This window comes from Triplophysa rosa, linkage group LG9, assembly GCF_024868665.1.
Source record: "Triplophysa rosa linkage group LG9, Trosa_1v2, whole genome shotgun sequence".
NCBI lineage: Eukaryota > Metazoa > Chordata > Actinopteri > Cypriniformes > Nemacheilidae > Triplophysa > Triplophysa rosa.
The window spans coordinates 7,860,998-7,874,001 of NC_079898.1; the positions used below are offsets into that span (position 1 = coordinate 7,860,998).

The window sequence follows — 13,004 nt, forward strand, 5'->3', positions numbered from 1 at the left end:
AGTAAAACGTATCATACATTACCACTTACCTTGACGCTGAAAATGTTGTTCTAAATCAAATGGAGATTTTCGTAACATAAACAACTTAAAATATGAAGGGCTGTCAAACGATTAATCAGAATAAAAGTTTGTTTACATAATATATGTCTGTGTACTGTGCATATAATTTTTTTATTTATAAACGCATACACATACATGTTTACAAAGAAATATTTATATGTATTTGTTTATATTGACCAATAATGTAAATTATATATAAATGTTTTTTTTTTTTTTATATTTGTCTTAAATATATGCATGCATGCATGTTTTTATAAATACAAAATTGATATGCTTATGATATGATATTTCACATTATATATATACTGTGTTATAATTTTTATTCTGGATTGCGATTAATCGTTTGACAGCCCTAAAAAAATATTTAATTACATTACTTAAAAAATGAATGAAAACACACGAGAAGCCTTCTCTATTAAAATAATATTAATAAGGTACATTTAATCTTTAGGGATCAATGTTCTTGAAAGAACAAATTCAGCAGTGCTCCATACAGTACAGTACAGTACAGTACAGTGTTTCTCTTACTGACCTCTGAACTATGTTTGAGATCAGTTGGCTCGGACTCATTTTTCATTCTGTGCTGTTAGCATCAGGCCAGCAGTAGTGATGAGATTGTGTCAGTAATGCTTTGGATAGCACAGAGCGGTCCACCCACAAGAGAAATTAATGGAAAGCAGATGTGCTCAGACCCTTGGCCTCTGCTTAATAAGACATTTATGCTTCAGAATAATCGTGCTAGCCGAACCGTGCATCAACACTATTAGTCTGTACTTAATAACAAAAGAACCAGTCTGACGGGTTATTCATATTAGCCGTGCAAGCTGTCCCTTCCCATTAGCTTGAGGGAAGCGGAAAACCAATTAGTTCTCGTAATGTCATTTCATGGTCGCATCCGTGCCTGTTAGATGCCGCAAGGAGAAGATTATTAGCCGGGGTCTGTTTGTCAGTTTGCTATAAGAAAGCAATGAAAAGGTGAAGGTTCTGGTTACAAAGAATACTGCGGTGACATTGTTTCACACAAATGGAAGGGATTGACTTCATCTAGTCTCTACATTTGACAGAAGGTCCTAGTTGCAGTATTGTAGTTAGTATTTTACATGTGGAAGTGTGTCGCTCTGCCCCAGACTACCATTCACTGCCCCTCTTTCTCTCACTCCTCTGTTTTGCCAGGATGGAGATACTGTGCTACAGCTCTGACCTGATAACAACCTTTGTGTGTTGAAATGTACATTTTAGGATCACTCCTACTGTGGGAAATCTTAAAATATATCAATAATCTTCTAAAACCGAGGGTTGCGGGTTAAAGTCCCATTTAAGCACTTGTGCAAAGCTCTAAACCCCAAGATAAATGTTCGATTTTTTAAAGATGTTGCAGAGAGATACACAAACTGTTAGTGTGCACTCTGTGAATATAAGTGAAGTAGGTGTGGTCCTGAAAATCACATGTTTGTTTTTGTACCGGTAACGTTTTCCTCTTGCGCACAGCTTGGCGCGAGGATTACGCTCCTCTTCTCTCCGTTTCTAAATCTCAAATGTTTCTTTCTATCTTCTCCCAGATTGGGTTTACTTTATTCCTGTAGCTTTGCCGCGGGGCATCTGTTTTTTCTTGCTGGCCAATGGACTGGGTTTCAAGCTCTCACCTGCCATATCTTGTACTAACCGTTGAGTGGTTTGTGCTTTATCTGATGTGCCTTGCCTGGAGTGTGCATGGATGTTTTACCCGAGGGATGGCATACCCACACTGCCCCTTTGACGCTGAAGATGAGGCGTTTCTTGTTTTCTGATTCCCGGTTTGAAATTAACCAAAGGAAAGGAGTGGTCATTCGTGATTGGAGGATCTGAATCGAAATACAGTAGCATCTACGTTGTTTTAGCTTAAGTAAACAAGAGAAGTTATTTCTCTTTGAGAGTTGAGTGTTAATCTGTTCCAGTGTTTTGGTTAAAGCAGACGATAAAGCCTTTGTCAGACATTGAGCGTTTGTTTACTCATTGTGATGTTATTATATACAGTATAAGCATGCAATCTGTATGCATAATAAAAGCATTATAAAAGAGTGAATAAAGAGAAAACAGTATAGGTTTCGAAAGACATAAGGTTTAGTAAATAGTGACATTACTTTCACTTTGATAAATGTTCACCTCCAAACTCATAATGCCACTCCTCTAAATTGACGTCTTTTTCAGCCTCTCGCTATTGCTTCCTTTTGTAAGAACAGAATATTTGTTGTACATGTCTTGGCTCTAATATTTGGGCTCTCCAACAGGGGTAGCAGTGCGAAGCGGGGAGGGATGGAGCGTTCTCAGAGCAGCACATGGGACAGCGGGGAGGACAACAGGAACAAGCTGGTGAAAGCCGCCTCCACTTCCAAACTGCTGGCCAAAGTTGTGAAGAACGCAGACAAGTAAGTGTGTTTGTACAGACTGTGACTATAGCCCTGTTCACAAATGCAGTCTTTAAATTACGCTTGACAGATCATGTGTGAACACGATTTTGTTTAATACTAGTAAATCAGTACTGACAACTTAGTCGGTATGAGAATGATGTGTTTACTCTGCCAGTTTAGTTCGTGGGTCAAGAGCAACTGCACGAATGTAAACATTTGGCACAAAAATGAAACCGTAAAAAATATGGACGACGTACGTTCAAATGTAAAGTTTTCAAACACAACAGCAGCGGTGGCGCAGCTGCAGGAAACTTCAGCTTAATGACATCACACCGTTTACCGATGTGTAAATACTATAACACAGAATGTCATTGCTTGTTTGAACAGCACATTTGTGTATTTGGCTGAAAAGTTGTTCTTTTCCCGTAATTTTCCAGTATTACTGTGTGAAAAGGGCTACTGTTTAATACGGTCAATACATAGCACAGTCCTATAGCTGGACATACTGTATATAACCTTATTAGAATGCAATATTTGTTTTAATATTCCTTTGTTTTCTGTTTAGACACAGAGATCCAGTCATTAGTCAAGGTAAAGCCTTATTTCGACTTTTGTGTGACCTCTAATGTTTCAATTTAATTTGGTTCCTCACATGTTTTGCTTGCTTGTGTCTCAGTGGTGCGAGAAAAACAGATGTTCTTGGCAATTTATACAGTAGTGAAACTTTTCTCTTTTACATGTGATTTGCAAAGTGAAAGTGACCACAGGAGCTGAAATGCATTTCATAAGTTCAAATACAAAACAGGAACTAGCATGACTCAAATCTAAGTTATCGGACCGCAGGTCAAGATTAGCATGACCTGAAATGACCTAATCTTGAGGGGCAGCACGGATGTGAGCAACACCCCTCTCTCTCTCTCTCTCTCTCTCTCTCTCTCTCTCTCTCTCTCTCTCTCTGCGAATGTTAATTGGAAATATACACAACTACATTCCTGTCTCCTGTTCCCCATTGCTCATCCAGACTTTTTTGATATCACACTCACCTTGACATGTCTGTTATCAATGTGAAGTCAATAGAGCTGTCTTGTCTGCCATTTTTGTGTTGATGTTGAGAGATTATTATTTCTGTCCCCATACCCAGCTAAAATGTCAACGCGTGAAAAAAACAGCCAAGGTAAGGCCATCCTCGCTTACGGACCCGAAAGCGTTTACCCTCCAGAAACCACTTTACACTGGACTCTCGCACTAACTCCACTTGAATGATTTTAACATTGTTGATCAGTCTGACAGATCAATAATCAATCAGTCACTTTTCTGCTTCACTTCTCTCTCTGTTGCTCTGCTTATTCCTTGAGAAACTTCCGAAAGTTTACAGGCCTAATGAGGAACACGCATCTCGCTTATTCATTTTCTGCTTGGCATAATTCAGTTGTTTGATATAAGGGATTATGGTCACCAATAGTATATTTTTAGCCTAAAAATGTTTATCAGTGCAGCTTTACATCTCATTTTTAGCACCCCAAAAAGAAATGAAATGCCTTTTGCTTCGAGAAAATGTCAGAAATCTCAAGCTGTTTGTTTGTCCATCTGTCTCTGTAAATGTCTTCACCGCCCTGATGTATGTGCTGTACCTTTTCTTTTCTTTATTGAATCACAGCTGAATTGTCGCGGCTGTAGCCCTACCGCACTTGCTCAAAGCTTCCGACTCTCATATTTTGCTTGCGTTTTGAATGAGCTCAGAGCATGTGAACTTCCCTAACTCATTCATGAGCTTCATTTGTAGACTACATTAAGAGAAATGAATGTCCTGGGTTCAGTACGAGTTAAAGCTCTATGGAAAGCATTTGTGGCATTACGTTGAGTACAGGAAATGGTTTCATCACTTGATTTTTTCAAATTAAAAGCTACCAGATTTACCAACTTTAGCGTTCTGTAGGTCATTTTATTCAGGGTTGACTTGAAAAATGTCTTCCGGTACAGTTACAAATGACGTAATGAAAAATGTAATCAGTGACGTAATCCAAGTATCACAATATAAAAGTAATGTAGTCCGATTGCTTTTGGATTACTTTAGGGTCACATATGTAAATAAAACAGAAAAGCATAATGATTATAAAAAGTCTTTTCATTTACACAGAAGCAAAGCAGCAGCAGAATAGTCTCGAGGTGGCTCAAAGAAGAAGATACAGTAAAAAACATGAACCTATTAGAGAGGGCTGCAAGATTAAAATTAAGTCATTTTATAGTGATTATTGACTTTGATTTTGTAATCATGATTATTAATATCAGTTAACAAAATACATTATAAATGTCATATTTTTATATGCTATGTAGACAAAACAAGCTGAGAAGCATTAAGGGAAGTTTTTTTTTGTTGCCGTTTTATGCATTATAAACATTAAATTGTATAAAGAAATTGGTCACACAGCACAAAAACACCTTCCAAACAATTACTTGAGTTTTGAAACAATAGTGATCCTGATAGTAATCAAACTTTTGTATTAATTGTAATTGTAATCAGATTGTTGTTTCATGTAACTGTTATGGATTACAGTTACCCATTTTTTGTATCCTGGTTACTGTAATCGTGTTTCATGTAATCAGTTACTCCCCAACCGTGATTATATTAATACTGAAGAAATCACAGTCACATTAGTTTGACATTGCCCGGCCCTGTGTACTTACTCTTAGCACAACTTATGCTTTAAAAACTATTTAAGAGCTTAACTTGTATTGAACCTGGAGCATTTACTTGAATTGTTTACTGAGCTTTTGTCTTTCTGTCTTGGAGTAATAGAACAGATATGAAGGTTGTGTTTTTGTGTGGCAAATTAACCTGCAAACAGTAAAGATTAACATATTAAACATTGATCAGAATTCCAGTAGCATGTTTTTTGCACAAAGATACATTCTACAGTTTCATACAGTGAATTTAGTACCTGAAGTGGTTCATTTGTATTTCTCTACATTAAAAAGGCACAACTTATCTTTCTCCACAGAGGGAGACTATATAAAAATGTTCATGAGAGGACGTCCGATTACCATGTTCATCCCGTCAGACGTGGAGAATTACGAAGATGTCCGCACAGAGCTTCCCCCAGAGAGACTCAAGCTGGAGTGGGTGTATCCTTTCTGCGGTCATTTGCATTACAGTTAAAGTATTTCTGCATTCGGCATTTAGGCAAGTGGAACTTCATTTACATTTCACGCACAACGGCATATCGAAGTGATTTAAATGGGCGTGATAAAGAAGAAGAAACAAAATAAAAAGAAATTGCATAAATGTATCACAAAAGTAGTGTATTCACGGTATAAATGAGAAAAAGTATTGTATTTACTGTTCAAATCACCATACGTGAGGTATTCAGTCAGTTCAAGATCATATAGCTTTGTTGTGTCGAATATCTTGACTCAGTTGGTTAGATATGGCTACAGGGGGCGTGACTGCCGTGCAAACGTCTATTTGCTTCCAACCGGTGAGATTGTTTACTTCATCGCCTCGGTGGTCGTGCTATTCAACTATGAGGAAAGAACACAGCGCCACTATTTGGGACACACGGACTGTGTTAAATGGTAAGAGATATCTGACAGACACACAGTGTTGAAGTTGGTTAGTTGGATAGTAATTCATTGTTGTAATGTGATGGATAAATTGTCACGGAAATAAATGTGAGACTCTAGAAAAAGTAAAAATAAAACGGGAAGGCACTGTGTGAGAGGCTTGCTTTTATTATAGCTAAAAAGCGTTATTATTTATATATATATATATATATATTATTTATTAGTGTAAATGTTACTAGTTGATTCATAAAGATTTGAAAAAAAATGATTTTTAGGATTTATAATACAGAGATGAATATAAAAGGTGTATTCTCACATCATGCTTTGTGTCTGTGTCTTGTAGTTTGGCTATTCACCCGGATAAGATTCGCATCGCCACAGGACAGATTGCAGGTGTGGATAAGGATGGCAGGGTAAGATTTACTCATATGCTTGTTTGTAATAAGGTACAAACCTGTGTTTAAATACAAGTACATGAGCACATACAACATGTGATTTTTTTTGGATGATGAGGATGCAACATTTCCAATTATGCCTGCGTGTTTTTGAATTGGTAAATTATTCAACTCTTATTCAATTATATTCAAATTATTCAATTAAACATTCTTTGTTGGATTTTTTGGCGCAGTAAATTGCAATACATTTTAAGGTGTAGTAAATTGGAAACAGGCTCCAACACTGATAATCTTTTAATAGCTGTAAATTATGTCAGACGAGGCTCATCCCTTCATAATCGCGCTCCCTGTTTTTGCTCTTTCAAGTTCACTTTTCTCACACTATTTGCTCAAATATGAGTACTCAAATAGTTTAAATTAAGTTTTATTTCCAGGACATGGAACACTGTGCTCCATCTTTGGCTAGTATTTAAAACATTTACTTTGTTGTGGAGTGATTATAGAAGGGGTAATGCAGCCAGCCACACATTATTACCCACAATACTCTGGAATACTCTGGAATTCTGATTGGATAGTTGTGACATTCCAAGGTCTGTTATTCCCAGATAACAACCACCCAAACTTAACTAAAACCGATTGGCTGTACATTATCCCTTACATAACAATACATTGGAATGTTGAGAGTAATCATAATTATTGCTATAATAAATATAATAACATGAAATATCTTTAACTCAAACACCATGTAAGTTTGTATACAGTTTAGCAATAACATATTGCGTCTCAAGGAATGTTACGCATTGATTTGATCAAATACTGCTTTCATTTTTTGTAAAAACTGAAACTTGTTAACGTTTTTTCGTGTTTCGGTTTGTATGGAAACTAGCAGTAAAATCGAACTTTTCTCTCTTTTTCTGTTGTTTGTTTGTTTGTGTGATCTCTGCAGCCGCTTCAGCCTCACGTGAGAGTGTGGGACTCTGTGAGTTTGTCCACACTTCAGATCATTGGTCTCGGTACCTTTGAGAGAGGAGTGGGATCCCTCGCTTTTTCGAAAGCTGTGAGTCCTCTGTCTCTGCCCTTTAGCTAGCTCTGAAAAGTGTAGTATGCATTGTCCTCACATTTGTGTAGTGTGAAGTGCATACATGCAAGTTTTGTGTAAAAGCATTCAAACTGTTAATCTTTTTTTTTGAGAACTCGAGTCAGTCGATCTTGTGGTTCATTCATAATTTCTAAAGAATAAGGTCACGTGCATTGCATCGTGGGATACATCCCACACATTGTTCTCTCATTGTTTAGCTGGGTATTCCATGCATACAGCAGATCTGACTACTGCACTTAGTACTCACCGTACATTAAATGCATACTACATGCTAAGGAGTAGAAAATGTTATAGAGAGTAGAACTGGTGCCATTCTGAGTACAGTAAGTGCACTAGTAAAATTAGGTTTGTGGTTCATAGTGCTACCGTTTCAGTTAGCTGCGAAATGTCCCATAGACCCTCTAATCAGTCATAAATTACAATTCTTCATTTCTTACCCATTCGCTTTACATGCACATTGATATTGACATACAGTACCAACACACACAACAGTTGAACTAAAAACACTCTAGTCTACTCTTGCTCACTTACCTGTATCATAGTCAGAGTTGCTATAACTTAAACATGCCTTCATCACAGTAGGTGAAAAGATCAAATTAAAAGCTAATTCCATTACTAAGAACTCACAGACTGAGCTTAAAGGAACAGTTCACCCAAAAATGAACGCTCGAGTTGTTTCCATATCTGTATACATTTCTTTGTCCTGATGAACACATGCAGAGAGATATTTGGAAGAACGCTTGTAACCAAACAGTTCTTGGCCACCATTGACTGCTGTTGGAGGAAAAACTGCTTTATGAATTTCTTGGTTCTGTTGAACCCAAAAGAAGATATTTTGAAGAATGTAGGAAAGCAAACCATTCTGGAGCACATTTGACTGCCAGTGTAATCATTTCTACAATGGTTGTCAATAGTGGCCTAGAACTGTTTGGTTACAAGCATTCTTCCAAATATTTTTCTCTGTGTTCATCAGAACAAAGACATTCATGCAGACAGAATTTTTATTTTTTGGTGAACTGTCCCTTTAATGGATGAAGTCAGTGTGTTAACCCCTGCAAAAGAAAAAGTACGTTTGCATCTGAACGGTTGTTTATATTGAGCGATTCGGTGATTTGGCAACTAAAAAGTGACAGAAAATGACTCGTAAAGCAAAAATGATGTTTTACTTCAAATGGAATCGTGTCATCCGGTTTGGTTAGAAGTCATCACTATGGTATGAAAACAATGAAAGCCTATGAGATGTCTTTACAGTATATAGTGAAGCAAAGCTCTGTATGTGTGTGAATGTGCACAGGACTCAGGCGTTCACCTCAGTGTGATTGATGACTCAAATGAACACATGTTAACTGTGTGGGACTGGCAGAAAAAATCTAAAATTGCTGAAATTAAGGTTTGTGGACACTTGTTTTCTCTTTTCTCATCCATCAGTCCCTCCTTTGATTATTTTAGTTCTTTTATCCTGTTTCTGTTTTAGTCTTCCTCGTTTTTTTCATCTGTTGTCTTATTGTATCATTGATGCAGTCATCATTTCTCTTTTGCGGCTTGTTCTGTATTTACTGTTTTTTTTGTCAATGGGCTGTTGTTGTAGACGACTAATGAAGTGGTTTTAGCTGTGGAGTTTCATCCCACTGATGCCAACACCATAGTCACCTGTGGCAAGTCTCACATCTTCTTCTGGACCTGGAGCGGATCCTCACTTGCCCGCAAACAAGGCATATTTGGCGTAAGGACACACACAAAAAATAGTAAAATGAATAGTTAAATGAAGCAACATACAAGCAACAGTACATTGTGATCGTATGGCAGCACAACTATGTATGAGGTCATATAAAACATTAAAACCTTGTATGTCCAAATTATTTTTTTGAACTGGAAAAAACACTGACAACACAGTATTTAATCATAAAAAAGTACAAAGTCGACAAGCACTTTTTTAATACTTTTTATTGGATTGATATTTGCAAAATCCAGTGACAAACAATAAGGGTGAGTAATAAAAATGATTTACCATAAAATATGGAGATACAAGGTTTCAGAAGGACAGCAGCGATATACAACATAACATTCAAAATTCTGTATGATTAGTGAAACCAAACTGCTTAACCCGTGATGTTTACCAGTAGGAGCACAAAAATTAAACCATTTATAAGATTACAGTGTTGTGAATTTATATCTGAGTGGGGCAAGGCTTCAAAAACAGGACCCTTGCTTTCGTCAAATAGTCACAACAAGCATTCATAAAATGACAAATTTGTCTTTTATTGTCTTGCTGTCGGTCATTACCGGTTTAGACAAAATAAAACATGAAAGTTATAATAGTGTTAAAACAGAGACCTTTTTTAATTTAAACTTCAACATCACATTAGAGTTCACAGCACAAATCAGTTTACTCTGTTTTCATTCTTCTATTCAAACCGCTGAAGTAGAAAATGAGTCAACCTGACGTTTAATCTTGTGTATTCTTATGACAGAAATATGAAAAGCCAAAGTTTGTGCAGTGTTTGGCTTTCCTCAATAACGGTGACATTTTGACGGGAGATTCTGGAGGAATAATGTTGATATGGACCCGAAGCACAGCCGAACCAGCACCAGGAAAAGGACCTAAAGGTACACACACACTCGTGCACACACGTACTGTAGCCACTTTATTTGCATTGGCATCAAGTTGGAAACACATACCTTCACATTATCATTCCTCTCATTGTTTCCATCAATACCAACATTTTCTGCCTAGATGCTAATACCATCGCACCATTTCAAGGTTAGAAAAACTACTTTTTAGTTTGATGATACCAATACTGATTAAGCGTTATGATTGTTGATACTTTTGATGTCACAGCAAAAAGAGATGCGCTTCAAACAAAGACAAACCTGTCTGTGTTTACATTCATACCTCGCAGGCTTTTTAAGCACAAATATGCGTGTGAATGCATGACAGCCGCCTTGTGTCAGTAAGATACTTACTTGTTGATACTTGGTACTTATAATACTGTGGAAAGACTGGTATCATTACTGGTATTGTTACTCTTATTTATTTATTTTAGTCAGAGAAGCACAGTAATGATAAAGTGATTAAATGAATTCCAGGAAGTGGAAACTCAAGTTCTAGAAACTCAAATGATGTGTAGAAAGTGACTATGAAGGGTTTGTGTCTTAAGCTGTGTGTTTGCATGACAGTGTGTGTGTGTGTGCGCGTGTGTGCGTGTGTGCGTGCGTGTGTTTGTGTGTGTACATAAGTTGACAGATTGTTTTCTCTGGGCTGATTCTGGAGTGGTAATGGTTTTCACTGGCATGCCGTGGAACTGGATTGGCTGTATTGCAGCCTGAAACGCTGCCAGCTGTGCTCATTTATCACTCCTTTATTTACCCATACACAGTTTTATTCTACAGCACCCCCTGCAGGACACAGTAATAGCTACAATTTTAAGCCCTTAAGGCAGGGGGTCTTCAACTACTTTTCTTTGAGGGCCATACTCCAAAAGTATAAATAGGATGCGGGCCAGTTTTTTTTACCATATCCTCATTTCTTCTGTTATTTTGTATTTCTGTTATTTATTTCGTTTTGTTCCTTTTATACTGTTTTTGTTGCTGTTACTTATAGGCCATGATTAAAACATGCATACAAATATTGCATCCAGTATTTGTGCCTTTTCATGATATTAAATTAAAAGGGATATTGTCTTTTTAACTGTATTTTATATTCCTTAATGCGTTACTTTACCCAAAAAATTGCTACTAATTTACTCACCCACAGTCCTCCAGTACATCGAGATGTCGGTGGCATTGTTTTTTCAAGAAGATATTTATGAAGATATTTGGTTGAATTAATTAAAGTTAAATCAATAAAAGTATAAAACGCAAATACATTCAACACAAAAGTAATCCCTGCCCCTTGTGACGTTAAATTCGCGTCTTATAAAGCGAGTCAATTGATCTGTGCAAGAAACTGAACGCTATTATCACATCTTCGGGTGAATTCCGATCGCATTCCTGTGCCCCACGCACTTATCGGGCAGATCCTTTGTATAGTGCGAGTTCTGGGGGAGATGAACAGCTGTTTTTCGTAAATATAGCCGGTATACATAATGAATGCAGTAATAAAAACAACACCGTTTCCCCCTTATCCGAGACAACCGTTCATGTGGTGTACCCTTCCTACAGTTAGCCTACTTTCAAGGGCACAAAACGCGTTTTAGACCACGACCTATCGCGTGCGCAAACCGATTGCCTGTGGCTGCGCAATGCATTGCTGATTATAACGTTGTAAATAACATTACGTTTCTTGGACTGACCGATCAAATCGCTTTATAAGACGTAAATCATTATGAGCCGCGGGAATTAATTTCGTATTGAATGTGGGAGCGTTTTGGGCTTGTAAAGATGTGGCGTCTCAGGAGGACGTGCATTTAAAGCACACCGTTCTTAAAGTCTCTACTTTTTTGAAATGTTAAGCCGGGCCAGGTAAAGATGATTGACGGGCCGCATTTGGCCCACGGGCCGCCAGTTGACTAGCGCCTTAAGGAGCACTTAAAGGGGTCTAAAATTCTCTCGTCGTTTAGTTTTTCATGTGGACTGATCTGCTTACAGTTGACTGGCAAGATCGACTTCACCGGCCGCTGAAATTCATGTCTTCCTCTGCTCTTTAAATCATTTGGCACATGTGTCCTGAACTGGCCCCGTCTAGCTCATTTCCCGTCTCGACATCTGTGCTAGAGACGTGTGCAACTGTAGACATGCAGAAGTGCAGGTGTGTTCCCCTGAAATTCAGCGTCTCATGTCAGAATGTGGAACGACACACACACCCAAACATGAAATGTGAGAGCGCGTGTGCGCGATTCTGTGTCCCGAGCAGTCCCGAGGTCTATATTTCTCTGGGTTTGGCTCTCTTTGCAGGCAGCAGAGCCATCAGTATTATTGCAGAGGGAGGTGATAATCTACAGGAATTCCCAGAATGCATCATGACACACACATAGACCCCTGGCCTCGCTGGCAAAGATATCTAAAAGCTGGTCTTTTACACACACACACCTAAAAGGCCTATCACATCCTCAATGGCAAAACAGTCTGGCATATAAACCGCATTAGCCAAGAGAGACATTTGTGGTATGCTGTTCCCAGAAATGGTGTGTGAGTTAGTCTCCATCTGTCTGACGCCCTCCCTCTCCCCCACAGGAGCGTTTCAGATCACTCGTCAGATTAAAGCTCATGACGGCAGCGTGTTTACACTGTGTCAGATGAGGAACGGCACTCTGCTCACAGGGGGCGGCAAAGACCACAAGATTATTCTGTGGGACCATGACCTGCATCCAGAGAGAGAAATAGAGGTATGAAAAACATCACACACACACACATGCGGGATTTAAAGCGACAGTTCACACGAAAAGAAAAGTTCAGTCATCATTTATTCATTCCAAACCAAAATGTGACTCTTTCATCTGTGGAGCACAAAAGAAGATGTGTTGTGAAATTTGGTTTTTCGACCAAAGACTAAATCGCAACGGT

At 38.1% G+C, this 13,004-nt stretch overlaps 1 protein-coding gene across 4 annotated transcripts in view; it reads left to right on the plus strand.

The window, feature by feature from the left end:
• The window catches only part of LOC130558901 (echinoderm microtubule-associated protein-like 4), a 76,762-nt gene that overhangs the window by 50,892 nt on the left and 12,866 nt on the right, over window positions 1–13,004 (plus strand). For 3 of the 4 annotated variants that reach the window (XM_057341612.1, XM_057341610.1, XM_057341613.1), the window contains 11 exons: window positions 2,328–2,465; window positions 3,013–3,038; window positions 3,589–3,621; window positions 5,447–5,570; window positions 5,871–6,020; window positions 6,352–6,421; window positions 7,350–7,460; window positions 8,797–8,892; window positions 9,091–9,225; window positions 9,974–10,109; window positions 12,675–12,826. In XM_057341612.1, coding sequence (XP_057197595.1) covers window positions 2,328–2,465; window positions 3,013–3,038; window positions 3,589–3,621; window positions 5,447–5,570; window positions 5,871–6,020; window positions 6,352–6,421; window positions 7,350–7,460; window positions 8,797–8,892; window positions 9,091–9,225; window positions 9,974–10,109; window positions 12,675–12,826 — 1,171 coding nt within the window. The remainder of the gene's footprint in view (window positions 1–2,327; window positions 2,466–3,012; window positions 3,039–3,588; window positions 3,622–5,446; window positions 5,571–5,870; window positions 6,021–6,351; window positions 6,422–7,349; window positions 7,461–8,796; window positions 8,893–9,090; window positions 9,226–9,973; window positions 10,110–12,674; window positions 12,827–13,004) is intronic. The other variant, XM_057341611.1, reaches the window with a different exon arrangement.